This window comes from Myxocyprinus asiaticus, chromosome 36, assembly GCF_019703515.2.
Source record: "Myxocyprinus asiaticus isolate MX2 ecotype Aquarium Trade chromosome 36, UBuf_Myxa_2, whole genome shotgun sequence".
Lineage (NCBI taxonomy): Eukaryota > Metazoa > Chordata > Actinopteri > Cypriniformes > Catostomidae > Myxocyprinus > Myxocyprinus asiaticus.
In genome coordinates, this window is record NC_059379.1 from 31,023,459 (window position 1) to 31,043,106 (window position 19,648).

Below are 19,648 nucleotides of genomic sequence, written 5' to 3' on the forward strand. Positions count from 1 at the left end.
AAACATGAAGCTTACATTTCTTCATAAAGTCTAAAAGTTTTAAAGCATTTAGTTTTGGTTTGCATTCTGAAAATAGTTAATAATAGGCAAAATCATGTATAAATATTTATTTCTGATTAGGTGCAGGTGATGGTCATTAGCATTTGCCTTTGTTAGACGGCAGCTGCTCCATTGGTTTGGATAGATGACGTTGAAGTGCATTCCGACTGACCGATATTTTTGAGCCCTACACCCTTCAAACCTCCGAAGCTCTCACTCTGGTGGGCAAACCCTCTGAAGGGATCAGGGCATAAGGATGAGCCTTTTGGAATGGAACACACCCAGGGACAGAAAACAGTTCAAGGAATGTAAACAAAAAAATTAATATATATATATATATATATATATATATATATTATTATTTTATTTTATTTTATTTTTTTTTTTTTTGCAGAACGTTACCAAAAACGAGAACAAAGTCCCTTTCAATTGTTCCGGAGCTAAAACATTATTTTTAAATGCTGATAACTGGTTAATAGCCAGTAAATCTTCTTTTCGATAATTGTTTCATGAAACCAAAAAACAAATTTTCGCAATTACACCACTTATGTTGCCTGAGAAAAATAGGCTTCTCTCTTTTTAGTAAAACATGAGCATGTGTTTCGATCTTAAGGAAACTTCTGCATCATATTTCTTTGATTGAACAATGTGGATGTAGATATATATACTGTATGATGCATAAATACAGATTATATGATGCATTAATACAGATTTGATGCTGATAGGTTTTGATTGAGAAGATCTGTAATTATCTACATTTTGTAGATAATTTTTTTTTTAAATGTTTGATAATGACGATCCATGTAAATTATGCAAAATAATCCTGTGTAATTGGAAAACAGCAAAAGTCATAACATTTCTTAATTATGATAATATTATATTATTATAATACATATTTATATTTTATATACACTGATGAGCCAAAACATTATGACCACTCACAGGTGAAGTGAATAACATAGATCATATCCTAACAAGGGCCAGAGGTGGGTAGAGTAGCCAAAAACTGTATTCAAGTAAAAGTACAATTACTTGAGAAATAATTACTCAAGTAGAAGTAAAAGTAATGATATTAATAATTACTTGAGTAAGAGTAAAAAAGTATCCAATTAAAAGAATACTAAAGTGGCGTGTAACTGGTTACTTTCATATGTAATATAATGGACGTTTACTCCCCAATATTCCATTACACAAAACACATTAAACATGTATTATATAATAATAATAATAATAATAATAATAATTTAATAATAATAATAATTATTATTATTATTGTAAATTCTTTCATCATTCATCCTCATGCTGTTCCAACCCTGTATGACTTTTTTTCTTCAATGCAACACAATTAAGGAGATGTAGACAGAATGTTGTCCTCAGTCACCATTTACTTTCACTGCATGTTTTTCCCTCCTTATTTTAAAAGGGAATGATGACTAAGATTGTCAGTCCCTAAAATTCTGTCTAACATCTTTTGGGTTCCACAAAATACAGAAAGTCACACAGGTTTGGTACAACATGAAGGGGGGAAATGATGACAGAATATTAAATTATGGTTGAACTATCACTTTAAGGATGCTTGTCAGATTTGGATGAATCTGTAAATTAGAAGAGAAGTTTGGAAACCAGTTTTTAGTAATTATTACGGTGAAAAACGTGAACAATATTCCACAGGCCCAATCATATTTAATGCTGAATAAAACGAAGCAAGCATACTTTGTTAATGGCTACCTCTGCTATTTCAACACTTTTTAAAGCCCTGTATGGATTCTTAGTTCAGTGTAGTTACAGTATTTTCATTGTAGAAAGAATTTAGATCATTAGTTCTATACAGTAAGGGTAAACTGAACCACCTCTTTATTTGGAAATGTGTTAAAGGCTTATTTAAGTTCAGATCTTGTTCTCTGTTGTCCATGAGAAAAACGCACATCTGTCAAATGCAAAGTTGCTGTACAGCGTGTACGCGCAGAGATGCGCTCCAGTAGACACGAACGCATGCGATCGGAAGAGCAAAAGGCATTTACACTTAACGGGGAAGTTTATGGATTTATACAGTAGACACTGATATATTTCAGCACTGATATACATATATACTTAGAAATTGAGGACAGAGCTCATAAATACAGAATCACCCTGAAAATGACCATCACCACAACACAGTAGGGCACAAATACAGATTGAAGTACAAAGTTGCACTGTTTTTTTTTTGTTTTTTTTGTGGTTCTTGTGGTTTTCTCATTGAAACCTAATGTTTTTCTGGAACTTTCCCAGGAATACTCTGTCCAAGTGGTTCTAGTCTTTGGCAGAACTCTCTCCTTTGTCATTATGAACTATGGAAATATCTCCTCAACAGATCAAAATTTTTTGAAAGGGCGATATGTCTTTTATTTTTCAGCCTATTGACGATATTCGATATATATCTCGATAGTTATGTATTTTCTCTAAAATGGCTCAAGTGTGTGTGTTTTTATTTATTTTTTTATTTTATCAGAGGAACCATCATTTCATCCAAACAACCATTGTACACTGACTTATTTTTGAAACACCAGTTGAACATTGCAAAATACTAAATTATTACTGTGGGACACGTCAGGTTTATTATTATAATATAATGCTGAATTATCATTATTATTCTGATTATTAGATTTGTGTTATACAAAAGTAATATATTTCTGTCTTGTTTACTTCACCTCCACCTGGAGGCTTTTATTTTGACACCAAAAGTGCTGTCGTATTTACTTCAACTTCACAAGGGGCTTTTATTTCGACACAGAAAGGGCAATGTGTGTTTGACAGTTTACAATGTTCCGCATTTCATGAAATGCTGTAATCTCCTGCTTTTCTGTTATATGATGCCGCATTTGTAGATTTGTTTAATAACTTGTAGCGGTTACTAATGTTTGGAATTGCACGATTGCTTGAACCTGCATTACTATGATTTCACAATGCATGTGAACTGATCTGAGAGCGCCGCCATTCGCGTGCACACAGATCAGCGCGTCACCGGTTTGTTCTGAATCACACTAAGACCATGTTTATCTGTCTTTAAATCACAGACTCTCATGGATTAATAATCACATATGACCAACTCACTATTTTGATATTATTTTGATTAATTGTGCAGTCCTGAAGGATCGTGAAATTAGTCTACTGATGGGCTGTTAATGAAACTTAATGGCCAAATGAAAGCACATTAAAATCATCATGATATTCACGATACTGGTTAATTTTACATAGTCAGCAAAATGATTGTGATTATATTATTAATATTCGATATATCGCCCAAGCTCACGTTATCACAATCTTCAACGAGTTTTTTTAGCTTGAAATATCTGTTTATCTTGGTGTAATATGAAAGCAATGCATGACAAAAGAAAGTGTGGACTCGAGTGACAGTGAGCAACTGTAAAGTTCCACTGTCGTAAAAGACCCATTTAAAAATCTCTCAATAAACCACACATTTATTAAAACGTATTTAATTAAAACCAGTAATGTTACGAAAGGAACGTTGCCCATGGTAATGAAGTAAAAGTAAAAACATTTTCATTAGAAATTTACTTGAGTAAGAGTAAAAAGTACCCGCTATTAAACTTACTCTTGAAAGTAAATTTTCTCCAAAAATGTACTCAAGTAAATGTAACCACACCTCTGTCAAAGGCACATGTCAAGGTCTAAGTAGCTTGTAGATGTAAGCGAACAATCAGTTATCGTAGTGAAAGTGTTGGATGCAGGAGAAATGGGCAGGAGTAAAGACCTCAGCGACTTTGACAAGTGCCAAATTGTTATGGTCAGATGACTGGGTCAGAGCATCTCTGAAACGGCAAGGCTTGTGAGGTGCTCCCGGTCAGCAGTGGTGAGGACCTACCATTAGTGGTCCGAGGAGGGACAAACCACAAACCGCCGACAGGGTCTTGGGCACCCAAGGCTCATTGATGTACAAGGGCAATGAAGGATATACCGTCTGGTCCGAACCGACAGAAGGTCTAAAGTGGCACAAGTCACAGAAAATTTTAATGATGGTTATGTGAGGAATGTGTCACAACGCACAGTGCATCGCACCCTGCATAGCCACAGACCGGTCAGAGTGCCCATGATGACCCCTGTCAACCATTGAAAGCACCTACAATGGGCACGCGAGTGTTGGAACTGGATCTTGGAGCAGTTGAAGAAGGTTGCCTGGTCTGGTGAGTCCCGTTTTCTTTTACATCACGTGGACGGCCTTGTACGTGTGCGCCGTTTACCTGGGGAAGTGATGGCACCAGGATGTACTGTGGGAAAACGACAAGCCGGTGGAGGGAGAGTGATGCTCTGGGCAATGTTCTGCTGGGAAAACCATGGGTCTGGCCATTCTTGTGGATGTCAATTTGACACATACCACCTACCTAAACATTGTTGCAAACCAGGTACACCCCTTCATGACAATGGTATTCTCTGATGGCAGTTGCCTCTTTCATCAGGATAATGCACCCTGCTATACTGCACACATTGTTCGGGAATGGTTTGAGGAACATGATAAAGAGTTCAAGGTGTTGCCCTGACCTCCAAATTCCCCAGATCTCAATCTGATTGAGCATCTGTGGGATGTGCTGGACCAACAAGTCCGATCCACAGTGGCTCCACCTTGTAACTTACAGGACTTGAAGGATCTGCTGCTAATGTCTTAGTGCCAGATACCACAGGACACCTTCAGGGGTCTTGTAGAGTCCATGCCTTTGCGAGTTGGTGCTGTTTTGGCAGTACACGGAGGACCAACCGTATATTATTGGTCATAATGTTTTGGCTCATCAGTGTAAATTATGCATGTTTAATTCAAGGTTGAATTACTTTACATTCTTTCTTACAAAGCCTGTTTGATTGTTTTGAGCGCTTGCTGCTGCTGCAGCAGTGGTGGACTCGTGTGACAGCGGGCAACTGTAAAGTTATAAAGTGTTACCAGGAAATATAACATATGATATTTCCCAAAAGGCTTTTCAAGTGGTGCAGCTATAATATAATACATTTGTTTTTTATGTACATATCTGACTGCCAATTGTGTACAGGAATGACCAGGGGAACTAAATGAATTGCAATGATACTCCAATGCAAACAAATTGAGGCATCAAATATATTTGACTAAAGTAGAAAGTAGAAACCACATTGTCAACCTCATATAAATGTACCTTGGGGTTCAGTTGTGTCACAAAATCCTGAAAACAAAACAGAGGGAGATGTTAGATACATAAATGTACATTTCTTAACTGTACACATATAAATATACAGTAATATTAAAATAAACTGACAAATGTTCATGTTTTGAGATATTTGAAGAAAATGTTATATAGTATGTTACCGTTGTTTTCTGATTCTTTGTCAACACGAAATACCCATCTACCCAAAATGTTGACATTGCTTGTGTATGCCAGGTTTGTGATGTCAGAGACAGGGATTGAAAAGTATTCAGTAGAATTAATTGTGTCATAGCCAGACTGTTAATGAAGAAGCACAAAAGGAAAGAAAAGTTCCATTAAACCCAAATACACACTGCTACAGATAATGTAGGTGAGACAACATAATTCATCATATATCCCATACTACTTTACCTCTACATAAATGGTGGGAGCAATATAATCATAATGCATCAGTGTAAATGATAGGTTTTTGCCAGACACCAAAACCACTTGGAAGGTTGACTCCTGGAAGATACATGGAATTCCTCATGAATACTCGTTTTACTGAACACTATTTTTTATTTAACACATTTTGGTTAATAGAAAATGCAATTCAAGTGCAATCAAACTAAAATAAATATTTACTGCTTCTCTTTGCATATAGTATGGTACTTTGTCCCATGTAGCAATGAAAACCCAAGAGGCAGAGAAGTTCAAGTTTGGGAAACATTGGTTTATGTCTCTTGAGGCCCTCTCAAATAGACGAGTATCTGTTACTTCTCGGTAAGAGATGGTTCCACCCCATCTAATATCAATGTCTGTCCACAGTGGAGCAATGATGTCTCTGGGCGAGAATGTAGAATAATAATAAGGATACCACTGATAAAGTGGCTCATCAAATGTCAGATCTCCATTATTATTCACCTGCAGGACCAAATTAGACATTATTATATGGGAACCAAATAGGTGGGTGAACAAAATCTGTTTGGTTCTGTTTTTCATCTGGATTTTCAAGTAACATCCTAAAATAAGGCATCCTATGTGGAATATACTGTAAACTGATGCTGTTTCAATAAGTAAATGAATGTCATGTACATCACACAGCATCTTACATATATTGTGTTGTAAATACGGCCAAAGTAGACAAATGGCTCCAGTAGGATGATTGGTGGAGAACTTCCATCATCTGACTGAGGGCTCTTTGCATCTTCATCTCCATACGGGTAGAATATTCCTAATAATCCCAATTGTATTAAGCATTATAGCATCATGTCTATTCGTTAGAAATGTGTTCTGATATCCACTATATTATACAGTAACTTTACCCTCCTCAGGTCCACCATCAACACGGAATGCCCAGCGTCCCAGCACATTGACATTGCTGGAGTTGGAGAGCATATTCTCGTCATGGACAGGGATTGAAAAATAATTTGTTGAGTTTACTGTGTCATAGCCAGCCTAAGTAAACAAAACAAAGACAAAATCAATCAATCAATCAATCAATCAATCAATCTTATATATAAGTTCATTTGATAAGCTTTGGACAATTTTTGTTCTTCACTTTTTCTACTGAAAGACATTTACATTGTCTGAGTCTGTAACAAGATTCTTATTCTTTCTGACCTGAAAATGTTGATCTGTTGAGGAGATATTTCCATAGTTCATAATGACAAAGGAGAGCGTTCTGCCAAAGACTAGAACCACTTGGACAGAGTATTCCTGGGAAAGGTCCAGAAAAACATTAGGTTTCAATGAGAAAACCACAAGACCTGAGTAAAAAAAAAAAAAATAATAAATAAATAAATAAATAAATAAATAAATAAATAAATATTGCAACTTTGTACTTCAATCTGTATTTGTGCCCTTAATCCAATGGCATAGGTAGAAGGCATGCAGGGCACAAACTGCGGGGTTTGGGGATGAGCATTCAACTCTGTAGACCTCCAAACATGCATATTATTGTCAAGTGTTTCTGTGGTTTTGTTCTAGTTTCATGTCTTTAATTTATTTCACGTGTTTGTGTGTTTTTGTTCATGTTTTGATTTTCATGTCTTTTATTATTTTTAATTGCTATGTTTCCTGTTTATGTCATGTGACCCTCTTGTTCATGTGTTTATTGGTTAGGTTCATTGTCTTGTTATCTTGTTATCAGTTCAATTTGTCATTGGTTCTTGGTCAACCCGTTCTCATTCCCTAATCGTCCAATTTTGAAGCTTGTGTTGAAACCGTCCACGTCTGCATGATGATTGCAAAGGTGCCCCCTGGCGTCCTCTCATTGATATCCAGTGAGAAACTCCATTGTTTTCAATGAGAAAACTTTGTCATCATTTATCAATCTTTGGATATTATTTGATGTGTTTAACCTCAATGTTTTATTATACTTATAAATATATTAGTGTGATTCTAAAATATACAATCATATATTTTAGATCCCCTAACCCAACCCCATATCTAAACATAACCAATAATCAACAAAATAAAACATGAAAGAGACACTTTGATATTCATAATTTGATATACATGACACTATTTATAGTTATTTTGAAGCACCCAACTGCATATTTATGCATAAACCTTACCAGTTCTTAAAGAAAAGACGTAAAAAGCAGATGCCCTCCGTGAAGGCATCCTGATCCTGTGTCATCCTAATTCTACTGGTGTCATGATAAATTTAGTCCGTCTGGTAAATCAAGTCCCCATGGGGCTAATTGTTTGTAATGCCTGAGCAAAAACCTATCATGTTATTGTGATAGCATGTCATTGAAGTCTAGGCTAACTGAAAATCACAAACAAAGACACATCTTTAATTTCACAATCTATAATTTCAGTTATATATTATTATGTGTAACATATGATTTAAAAAAAACATTAAATGTCATATTTACATAGTTAAAACTGCATGAACCATAAAGTGAATTTGTAAGATTTTTAATCAGGCACTGAATAGAGTACTAGTTCTTTGAGCCAATGGAATCGATGTGATGTTATATGGGGACTCCAATTACCAGGCAGACTCAATTTATCATGACACTGGCATGTAAAAATACATATACATCCGAACATGAGGTCATTGTAATCGGTCACAAGACACATGTGAGCCAATGGTAAATACTTGAGCTTGTGACGATTGGTCACAAAACACGTGAGAGCCAATGGCATAATCGCTGAGTCTCTGACGTCATACCAGTGTCATTGCTGCTTGAGCCGGCAATTTTTGAATGTGTTATAACAAAACTTGTGCAGGATGTGTTATGGTGGATGCCAGGTGACTGTGTTCGGTTACAAAAAATTGACATTTAGGTTTGTTCTTCACATTAAATGATTGTAAGACTTGAAATACACCCGGAATGAAACGGGTAACTTCAGACAGATAAACAACAGATTAAATATTAACCACTGTGAATAAATGTTGCTTATTTCAAACTAAATGACAATCATACCCCCAACATATGCCACGATGACAAAATTGTACCCCAACGTATAGTTAAAAGATGCTAAAATTGTAATGCCCATCGTGTCAGTCAGTTGATGTCAAAGGTTTTTCATTGAAACGCCTTTGGCGTCTGTAGATTAACGCGCTGGGCTCTTGCAGTTTTTGATGCCTTGGAAGTGGGAACGTGTTGTCTTGGTTTATTAGACTTGTCACCTTGTTATTAGTTCTGTCTTGTCATTGGATGTCTTATGTTGTTACCTTTTGGTTTGTCTTTATAGCCCTCATGTTCCCTATCTGTCACTCACTCGACATTGTGTCGATGTAGTGACACTAGGGGTCACTTTTGGGAGCCCGAGACACCTCTGATCTTTGATAAAAGGCCAATTTAAATTGGCGAGTGGTATTTGCATACCACTTCCCCCGGACATACAGGTATAAAAAGAGCTGGTATACAACCGCTCATTCAGATTTTCTCTTCGGAGCCGAACGGTCATGATCACTGAGCTGAATTCCCATGACTGTTCATTCACTTCTGCTGGATCTGACGGTGCATTTCAGTGGCTTCTCCCCCCGCTGCACTGGTGCACTGCAGAGAATGCCCCTGGGCACTTCGGCAGAAATAAAACAGTATATTTCTCTAAAAGAGTATATTTCTCTAAAAGAGTATATATCTCTAAAAGAGCGGCACACACTGAACGTCTTTTTAAAGATGCCTTTCCTTTGTGTGTTATTCCTGGTTGCGCTCATTATCTCTCACCTTCTGACGGTCACGATCACTGTCTTTTGTGTCTGGGCACTGCTCACGCGGAGACAGCATTCGTGGATGGGTCATGTACTCATTGTGAGAACATGTCCATGGCAATGATGTGGTCGTGGCTTACCTTCGTAAGAAAGCAAGCCACCCCAGAGGCTCCCCGCCTCGGTCCTGCTACCCACAGGTATGAGGCCAGCGCAGCTAGTACTGGGGGCGATTTGGGGACCCCAATGGGACCACCTCCGCCGGGTATCCCCCCACGGACCTCCCATTCCCCAGCACGCTCGTCTGCCCCGATCAGGACCATTACGCTGATCTGTCACTGTTTCTTCAGCCCTTGGACCGACCTCACGTTTCTACGGGCAGGCATTCCACTAGAGCAGGTCTCCAGGCACATCGTGGTCATGACAGACGCCTCCAAAATGGGCCGGGGCACTGTTTGCAATGGGCACACAGCCGCCGGCTTATGGATGGGCCCACGGCTGCATTGGCACATCAACTGCCTCGAGTTGCTGGCAATTCTGCTCGCAATCCTACATCTTCATCTCGTCCTGTCTTCAGCCTGCCTCAGTATTACAGAATACACGACCCAGGACTAGAAATCATGAGGGCTATAAATACAAACCAAAATGTAACAACATAACAAGACATCCAATGACAAGACAGAAGCATAGATTCCTATCACGTCAGAAAACTTTTCAACTCAAGCTGACATGTGAACCTGAATATAAGATGGACAGGTAGAATAAGCTCTATCAAATTCATTAAACTCAAAAATTACTGTATTTGAATATTTAATATCCTATTTTATTTTTAAATGTATCTGTTCTATCTGCAACATACAAATAGGACTGTAAGTAGGTCTAACCCTCCACCATGTGGATGGGCCCAAACACTGTGCTCTGCCACTGCCTAAAACACATGAAAATGTATAGATGACTTTGCAAACTAACTTTTCTTCACTTGAATATTTTTCTCATGTCACTTCATTAACCTTTACTTTGCATTAAAATAAAAAACACTGATTACATTTTCAATCCATTCCAGTTTACGTAAACTAGCATGAACTTAAGTGTGTTTTCAAAATATTATAAGTACTTGCCTATGCCTTTTGATTATGTCAAGATGCTATTCATGCAATCTTTTAAATCTTTTTAGAATATTAGCAATAATTTAAAACTCCATTCTATTATTACATCTTCTGTTAACAATCACAATGCTACTATCATTCTACATTTAAGTTTAGAAGCATTTATTTAGAAACGTAACCATATATGATCAACATACCATCCTGGAGCTGTTAATGTAGGACACCTTATTCCAGGTAGCAATAAGGACTGTAGATACAGAGAACTGAAGCTGAGGGAAATACTGTCTGATATCATCTCTCGCCCGCTCCAGAATACGGCTTTGAATTACCGAATGGTAGGAGATGGTTCCATTGACACAATTGGCAAGATTTGTCCAGAATGGAGCTATAATATCTCTAGCAGAATAAGCAGGGAAAGCCTTGGGGACACATTCATTCAATGGTGCATCAAAAGTCAAATGTCCATCATTGTTGACCTACAGTAAAGGCATGAACATTTACTGTAGATAAGGCAACATATTTTGCTATGGCTTGTAACCAACATGTACTTCAAATGTAATTTACATTATATAATCTCTCACATATATTTTGTGGTATTTGCGGCCAAAGTATATGAATGGATGATGCAAGAGAATTGCTGGTGAGCTTCCATTACTTTGACCAGATGGATAGAATAAACCTGAAAAAAAAAAATATATATATATATATATTTGTTTGTGGCTTGGGATTAGAAATTTTAGATATTGTGAATGAAACTCTAACAGGAAGGAAGAAAGAAAGAAAGAAAAAAGAAAGAAAGGAAGGAAGAATGGAATGGAATGAAGAAAGAAAGAAAGAAAGAAAGAAAGAAAGAATGGAATGAAGGAAGAAAGAAAGAAAGAAAGAAAGAAAGAAAGAAAAAAGAAAGAAAGAGGAAGGAAGGAAGGTTGAAAGGAGGAAGGAAGAATGGAATGAAGGAAGGAAGAAAGAAAGGAAGGAAGGAATGAATAATGGAAGAAAGAAAGAAAGAATGGAAGAAAGAAAGAAAGAAAGAATGAATGAATGAGAGAAAGAGGAAGAAAGGAAGGAAGAATGGAATGAATGAATAAATGAATGAAGAAAGAAAGAAAGAAAGAAATGAAGAATAGAATGAAAGAAAGAAAGAAAGAAAGAAAAAGGCAGGAAGGAAGGAAGGAAGGAAGGAAACTTATTACCATCTTCTTTTGGCAAAATGTCAACACGAAAAACCCAACGTCCCGTAACATTGACATTTGTGGAGTGGCTGAGGCTAGTGATGTTAGATACAGGAATTGTAAAATAAATGGTTGAATCAATAGTGTCATATCCAGCCTATAATAAATACAAACATGTTCGTTACAGGTTATTTAGTAAGAGGTAAATAGATTTATATGATAGTAAATATATTTCTATAAGACAAACATTAAAGACATGAATAAACATGAAAAAATTAAAGACACAGAATGAAAAAATGTGGCAATTTTAAAAGCATTCTCACCAGTGCAGCATGTTTAGTTGGTGCAGTGTTGCCATAGTTAAATAAAATAAATGACAAACCAGCACCTGAGACCAGCACTAATTGAAAAGAGGAATTCTGAAAAACAAAATCAAATTCATAAATAGACCTGTAGCTGTTTATTATCTCACAGTCACTATGACAATAGAAAACAAATAATATAACAAATCCAGCAAAAGCCTACCTGTCCTGAAGACTTGGAAAATACCACATTATCCCAGGTAGCCACAAAGACCGAGTCTGCACTGAAATTTACATGAGGAAAATACTGCCGTATATCCTGCGTAGCTCTCTGTAGTACTCGTGGACTATTGTATTGTTGGAATGAACAGACACTGTTTTCAATATCTGTCCATAATGGAGCAATGATGTCTGCATTTGTATATGCAGGAAAACTTTGGGGATTTAACTGAGACAATGGCCACCTAAAAGTAAGAAATCCATTGTTGTAAACCTAAAGGGGGTGTAAAATAACAGATAACATGTTGACAAATACTGGTAAGATACTAATAAGAGTCTAATAAGTTTTTATTATAAAGTCAAAAAATAAAGTTTGCATCCATGAGTGTCCTCACATAAATGTAGCTGTATGTGCGCCCAAAGTAAGGAAATGGCTTCTGCAAGTAGACAGCAGAAAATCCATAATCATATTGAAGATTTGAAATTCCTCCACCTCTAAATGGATAGAACAGTCCTAAGAAAATACATGATTATTTTCAGTGTACATGTAGGCTGTAAATGATTTGTTATGTTATACTGTAAAGGCATTATACTTTTTTTCCACTTTTTTTTTTAAATGGAGAAATTCATTTTGTTCTACTTGTTTTTAGAGATAACAAATATTAAATTAAATGTTTGAAGTAAAGGCCACTTTAATTAAACTATTACCATTGTTTTCTGATTCATTGTCAATGCGAAATACCCATCTACCCAAAACATTGACGTTGCTTGTGTATGGCAGGTTTGTGATGGAAGAGACAGGGATAGAAAAGTAATCAGTAGAATCAGTGGTGTCATAATATCCAGACTGCCAATGGAAAAAAAGCACAAGGGAAAGACAATTTTAAATTAAATCCAAACACAAATCACATTGCTAAAGTTTATAAGTTTAGGTGAGAGAATATAATAAATTAATATATTTTCCTCACAAATTTACCTTTGCAGGGTAAAGTTTACAGGGGGCAATGTGACCATAATGCATAAGTGCAAATGATAAGTTGTTTCCAGACACCAAAGCCACTTGGAAGGTTGACTCCTGGATGATACAATGAATATCAAAAATATCCACTCTTTTAAAAATTTCAGTTCAGGAAAATACTATGCAATCAAAAACAAATACAAAAAGTGTATTCTAACTTACTGATCGTCTGTCTCCATAGTACGGTACTTTATCCCATGTAGCAATGAAAACCCATGAGGCAGAGAAGTTAAGGTTGGGGAAATATTGGTTTATGTCTTTTGAGACCCGTTTCAAGAGATGACCATCTGTTACTTGTCCGTAAGAGATGGTTCCCTTATGTGTAATATCAATGCCTGTCCACAGTGGAGCAATTATGTCTCTGATCGATGCAGAAAAAAAATCAGGAAACCACTGGAGAGGCGAATCATCAAATGTCATGAATGTGAAAATACTGTTTACATAGAGTTGATCATAAATAAGCCCGAAGTAGACAAATGGCTTCAGAAGGGGGATCCTAACAGATCTTTCAAAAAACTGCTGAGGGCTCTTTATATCCTCATCTCCATATGGGTAGAATAATCCTGTAATTATAAAATGTAACCTTATAACATAAAATATATTGTCATATGTAATGAGTATTTTATTGATATAATAGTTGAGTTTGAGTATAACTGAGTATTATATTAAGTTTATACTTGTATTTGGGACATTTGGGTGGTACTCCAAATTAAATTGCTTACAGTAGCTTTAAGTTCATACTATATACACGGTTCATTGCTTTTGTAAGGTGGAGACTTGGTTACAATTAGAGAGTCTGTTTGGATCAGTAGTGGTACTTGGTCTGACAAGACTGTGAATCACTGCACTGTATTAAACAGAATAAAGAATTACCCTCCTCAGGTCCGCCATCAATACGGAATGCCCAGCGTCCCAGCACATTGACATTGCTGGAGTTAGAGAGCATATTTTCATCATGCACAGGAACTGAAAAAGTATTTGTTGAGTTTATTGTGCCATAGCCAGCCTGAGTAAACAAAAATAAACGAAACAATTAGCTTCTGGAGCATTTTTCATTTGTTCAGTAAAAATAAATAAATAAATAAATAAATAAAACATTATTATAAGTTCTCTATAATATTAAGTCCCAAAGTTCAGTGATATGGTTCTAATTCCTTCTAACCTGAAAATGTTGGTCTGTTGAGGAGATTTTTCCATAGTTGATCATGACAAAAGACAAAGAACCACCAGACACCAAAACAACTTGAAAAGATGAACTCTGTTACAGAAACAGAACATTATCTTAATAGATAAAACAGACTGAGATTAACACTTTATGATTAACTACAATGCCTTAAAACTGAAGTGTGCATTTTTTATGTTAAAATACTTTCTCCTATCCCAACTTAATGAAAAGATGAGAAAAAATAAATAAATAAAATTAGGCACAGAAATTACACATTTGATCCCGTGGTCGAACAGCTTGAACTAAAAACAATGTATCCACACTCCCATTGTATACAATCTACTGTATATATATATATAAATAATAATAATCATGTTTTTGGTTTTTTTTATAATAATTTTTGAAAACTTTTTGGTTTTGGAATATTTTTGGTAGCTATGTAGGCCTACCATGGGTAGACCAGACATGGGTAAGAAGAGAGCTTACCGACCACGAGTTGCTGAAGTATGGGACTTTATCCCAAGTGGCAATGAGGAGAAATGAGGCAGTAAAGTTCAGATTGGGGAAATATTGGTTTATGTTGTTCGAGGCTCCTACTAAGAGTCCACCACGGGTGACCTGGCGATAAGAGATGGTTCCATTAACACGGTTGTCCATTTTTGTCCAAAGGGGAGCAATGATGTCTCTGTTTAGTTGTGATAATGAAGAATTGGGTATCGGTTGGGAAAGAGGCCCATCAAATGTCAAGTGTCCATTGTTATTTACCTATAGCAGAAGAAATACAATGTTATAATACAGCTATTTGAACTTGTAAACAGAAACAACAATAAAAGAATGAATATAAAAAAAAAACAATGCTCTTACATAAATCTGTTGATAAACACATCCAAAATATACAAATGAATTTTCCAATGATACCATTGGAGAGCTTCCATCATCATGAGAGGGATTCACAATGCCTCCATTTCCAAATGGGTAGAAAAGGTCTGGACCTATAATATGTAGATAACAGCTGATCTACAACATAATGTATTCATGGATGTAGTAAATGTAATGCATCTCTTGTGCCGCTTTCTGTTTTTACAAGTCATAAGAATTGTGTTAATTAGTCAAAGCAGCACTTTTAGTCCAAGGCTTTTCAAAAGTGTTGTGAAGTGAAGACGGAATATTTTGCCCACTGAAATCATGCTGCTTCTTGTGCTGGAGCCATCACAAGCTGCTTTTTAGGCTTGAAAATACTTTAATATTGAACAGAATTCATAGCAATCAAATTCACATATGATATTTGTAAATAATATCGTTTTATTTTAGACACAATAAAAAATTGTTTAAGAAAATAAAGAGGCTGGAGTTGTTGTGCAAACCAACATACTACATTAGACTGCCCATCTTTACATGAGATAGTATTAGTATTTATTAGTATTATGTTAGTATTCTGAATTCATTTGACAGATTTTCTATTTGTGTGAACTGAGAATGTCTTAACAATTAGTAAAAATACAGAGATATGTTTGTCACAAAATATCATGCCCTTGATATTCTCCAGGTTTATTCATATAAAATACCTCCATTTAAAAATAAACTAATGTTTTAATTCAGTTAAAGCTGATTAAACAAATAATGTGGTTTCTTTCAAATAAAAGAAAGGATAAAGCCAAAGATTAAATAAATGAACAAACAAATAAATAAATAAGACCACCATAATATACAGTATTTGTTGCATATGTAGCAAGTTTTGGCGTTTGTATATACATTTCTTGAAATTCTGGGATTTCTTATCAATAATTGTGTAACAAGCAAGGATGAGTGAGTGTCCTGCTTTAACTCTTACCTACTATCTCTTCTCCATCGCACAGAAAGTTGCTGTCCTTATCTTCACCATCAGATGTAAATGTCACAAATCCGATGTCTGTTCCATTAACATTCTCCAAGATCCAGTTTTGGAACTTAGAAACTCTAGCATAGGCATCTGGTGCAATTCCAGTACCACAGGGAATCCCAAAATTAGTTACACCAGCCAAGATCCATACAGAGCCCTGCTTACATTGTAATGGGCCACCAGAATCTCCCTAAATAGAGAAATTGAAAAATAAATAAATAAAACGAGAGAGAGAGAGAGAGAGAGAGAGTTATATAATTTGAGAGTAATAAGGGGGACCCCAACCCCCCATACACTGTAAAGATGAATTCAGTGGGTCCCCATCTTCACAGGGCCCAGGACAATGTTGGAACGTGTGTAAACCAGAATCAGAATTCAAGAATGTTGTAGTCTAAACTTCTGTAACTTACATAACAAACCCCTTTGCCTGTCTTTCCTCCAGCACAGATCATTGTAGGAGTCATTCTTGGCATGTCCCAAAATGAGAAGTCTTGAAACATGCAGTCACACTCCTTGTTCCCCACCACTGTTACCTCAACCTCCTGTAGAGCTGGCCTGTCCATAAAATCTAAGTGTTTTATGAAGATAAGTAATCTTTGAGACATTCTGATGAAATATATGTATCACTGTGATGATCTTACAGTACACTTTTGAACTTTCAAAAATCTAAAACAGAAAATTGTAAACTGCAGTAATTTCTCAATGCTAAAAGATAATAAGGGTTGTTAAGACACCCTGCCATTAACCCTTTTAATAACACCAGTCACATAAATGAAATAAAAAAATAAAATAAAAAAAAATTTAAAAATTGTTTAGAGTCTGAAAGGCTTAAAAATATTTATTGATGTACTTTTACACTGTGTGGTCAATTAATGAAATTGTAACAATGTTACATTTATAGTGTATAAATAGTCACATTACTAGGACCATTTACAGTTTGTTTCAAAAACTTTGTTGTCAAAGCTCTATAATGGAAGCAAGTGAAACCTGCTGGCTCATAAAAATCCCTCACAGAACATGTGAACATGTCAAGGGTAACAAATGTGACCAGTGGAAAAGAGACCCATTTTGAATAGTTGATTCAAAATAATAATACAAAATAAATAAATAAATAAATAAATACGATTTTAATGTATTGTTACATTAAATGAAACAAAGTAAAAGTAAAATTAAATTTTTGTTATTTTGTTTGACTCTGTTTCTGCACTGATCACATCATGACCAACCTTTTGAAAACTTTTCTTAACAAAAGACATTATTTTATTTAGCTATGCAGTGAGTAAAATGCATGTTTTAACAGAGGAAATTTCAGATTTAAAGGGACAGTTCACCCAAAAATGAAAATTCCCCAAATCATTTACTCACACTCATGCCATCTCAGATGTGTATGACTTTCATTCTTCTGATGAACACAAATTAAGATTTTTAGAAGAATATTTCAGCTCTGTAAGTCAATACAGTGCAAGTGACTGGGTGCCAAAATCTTGAAGCTCCAAAATACACATAAACACAGCATGAAAGTCATCCATACGACTCCAGTGGTTTAATCCATGTCTTCAGAAGTGATTTGATAGGTGTGGGTGAGAAACAGATCATTAAGTCCTTTTTTACTCTAAATTCTCCTCCATGCTCAGTCAATCTCTACTTTCACTTTCACATTCTTCTTCTTATGAGAAATAAATCAATATTTAAGTCATTTTTTTGCCATAAATTATTCTCCCTGCCCAGTAGGGGCGATATGCATGAATAATGGGAATTACCAAAAACATAAGAAGAAGAATGTGAAAGTAGAGATTGACTGAGCATGGAGGAGAATTTATAGTAAGAAAGGACATAATGATCTGTTTCTCACCCAAACCTATCATATCACTTCTGAAGATATGGATTAAACCACTGGAGTCTTCTGAATTACTTTTATGCTGCCTTATGTGATTTTGGAGCTTAACATTTTTGTCACCCATTCACTTGCATTGTATGGACCAGAAGATCTGAGAAATTCTTCTAAAAATCTTCATTTGAGTTCATCAGATGAAAGAAAGTCATACACATCTGGGATGGGATAGAAGTGAGCAAATGATGAGAACATTTTCATTTTTGGGTGAACTATTCCTTTAAATAAGGTAAAATGGGTTTCTACCCCATCATAGATTTTATCTTCACTTCTAATGCCGTAGCAAAGTTTTCTCAAAATGGCATTGTTGGAAACCCTTGACAGCATTAACAGTGCATTACTGGTATTTCCCCTGAGATCCATGCATTGTATTTCTTATGACGTAATTCAGTCTGTTTCTTAACTTTCCATTCACACCTAAATTAATTTCATATTTAGTATTTCTCAGTCATTTTTATGACTTATACTGACAACTATGGACACAGCATCATGTGAAAGAAATAACTTTCGGTCAGCCATGATTAATTTATTAAATGTGTAAACATGTCTGATAATAGGGTGATTATCAGGATAAAGCAAATAATATTTAGCTGGTCATGTGATCTCATTATGTTGGCCCCTATGTAGCAGCCCAGATCCACATAGCAAAACTTATTTCTCAAAAGTACTATTCATTTCCTCATGAGTAAAATGTTAAAAAAGAGGAAAAACTACTTGGAGCAGTTTTAAAACTCTCAAAAGTCTTAACTTGATATCCTGACTTGATAACACATTACCTGCAGTAATGTAACCCCATCCAGTTGACCAGCAGGTGATGCCACTGTGAAAGACACTGTCATTAGCAGCTAGGCAGATTGGGCTGATGTAGTTGGTAAAGGTAATTGGTTCACCCAGTCTCAGCAAGGCAACATCATTGGTGAATTGTGAGGAGTTATAGTCTGGATGGAGAATGATGAATTGGACGCTTCGATTCATCTCATTTTGATTGGAGACAGAAATGCTCTGGTTCTGTTGGCCCAGATAAACAGTCAAGAAACTGACTGAGGGTCTGAAGAAGAAAACAAATCTGCTCGGTAAGATGGTTCAGAGCATCTTGTGGGAATTAAAACAACAAGTTCATCTTGACATGAAATCATATATTATTTAATTTATAAATCTATTTTGTGGTCTTACAAGTAGTTAACGCAGTGAGCTGCAGTGAGCACCCATTCACTGTTGATGAGGGATCCTCCACAGATATGATAATCAAAAATGTGTAGACTGACCTGCCAAGGCCAGTTCCCTACAGGTGCATTCTCACCCCCCTCAATACGAGTGTTTAACGGGGCCACCCCACAGCGTTGTGCTGAAGAGAATGTTGAAGAAAAAGTTTTCAAAGAACTGAAAGAGTTGATTATGATAAGCAGACCACAATTTAATTCTATATTAACAATTTACCAATTTTGAGACAATTGTGGTTCCTAAATTCATCATTACCTTTAATTGCTTTTCTCATGCCACCTAGAGAGAGAGAGAGAGAGAGAGAGAGAGAGAGAGAGAGAG

The 19,648-nt window shown here is 35.9% G+C and overlaps 1 protein-coding gene across 1 annotated transcript; it reads right to left on the bottom strand.

The window, feature by feature from the left end:
• Window positions 1-438: 438 nt before the first annotated feature.
• LOC127427409 (sushi, nidogen and EGF-like domain-containing protein 1) lies at window positions 439-10,323 on the bottom strand. The gene is made up of 7 exons (XM_051675009.1): window positions 7,763-10,323; window positions 6,807-6,902; window positions 6,509-6,641; window positions 6,296-6,417; window positions 5,829-6,107; window positions 5,616-5,708; window positions 439-5,501 (listed from the first exon to the last, which is right to left on the bottom strand). Exons 2-7 carry the CDS (start codon window positions 6,846-6,848, stop codon window positions 5,322-5,324), a joined length of 849 nt encoding a protein of 282 aa, XP_051530969.1. The 5' UTR covers window positions 6,849-6,902; window positions 7,763-10,323; the 3' UTR covers window positions 439-5,321.
• Between the last annotated feature and the right edge of the window lie 9,325 nt (window positions 10,324-19,648).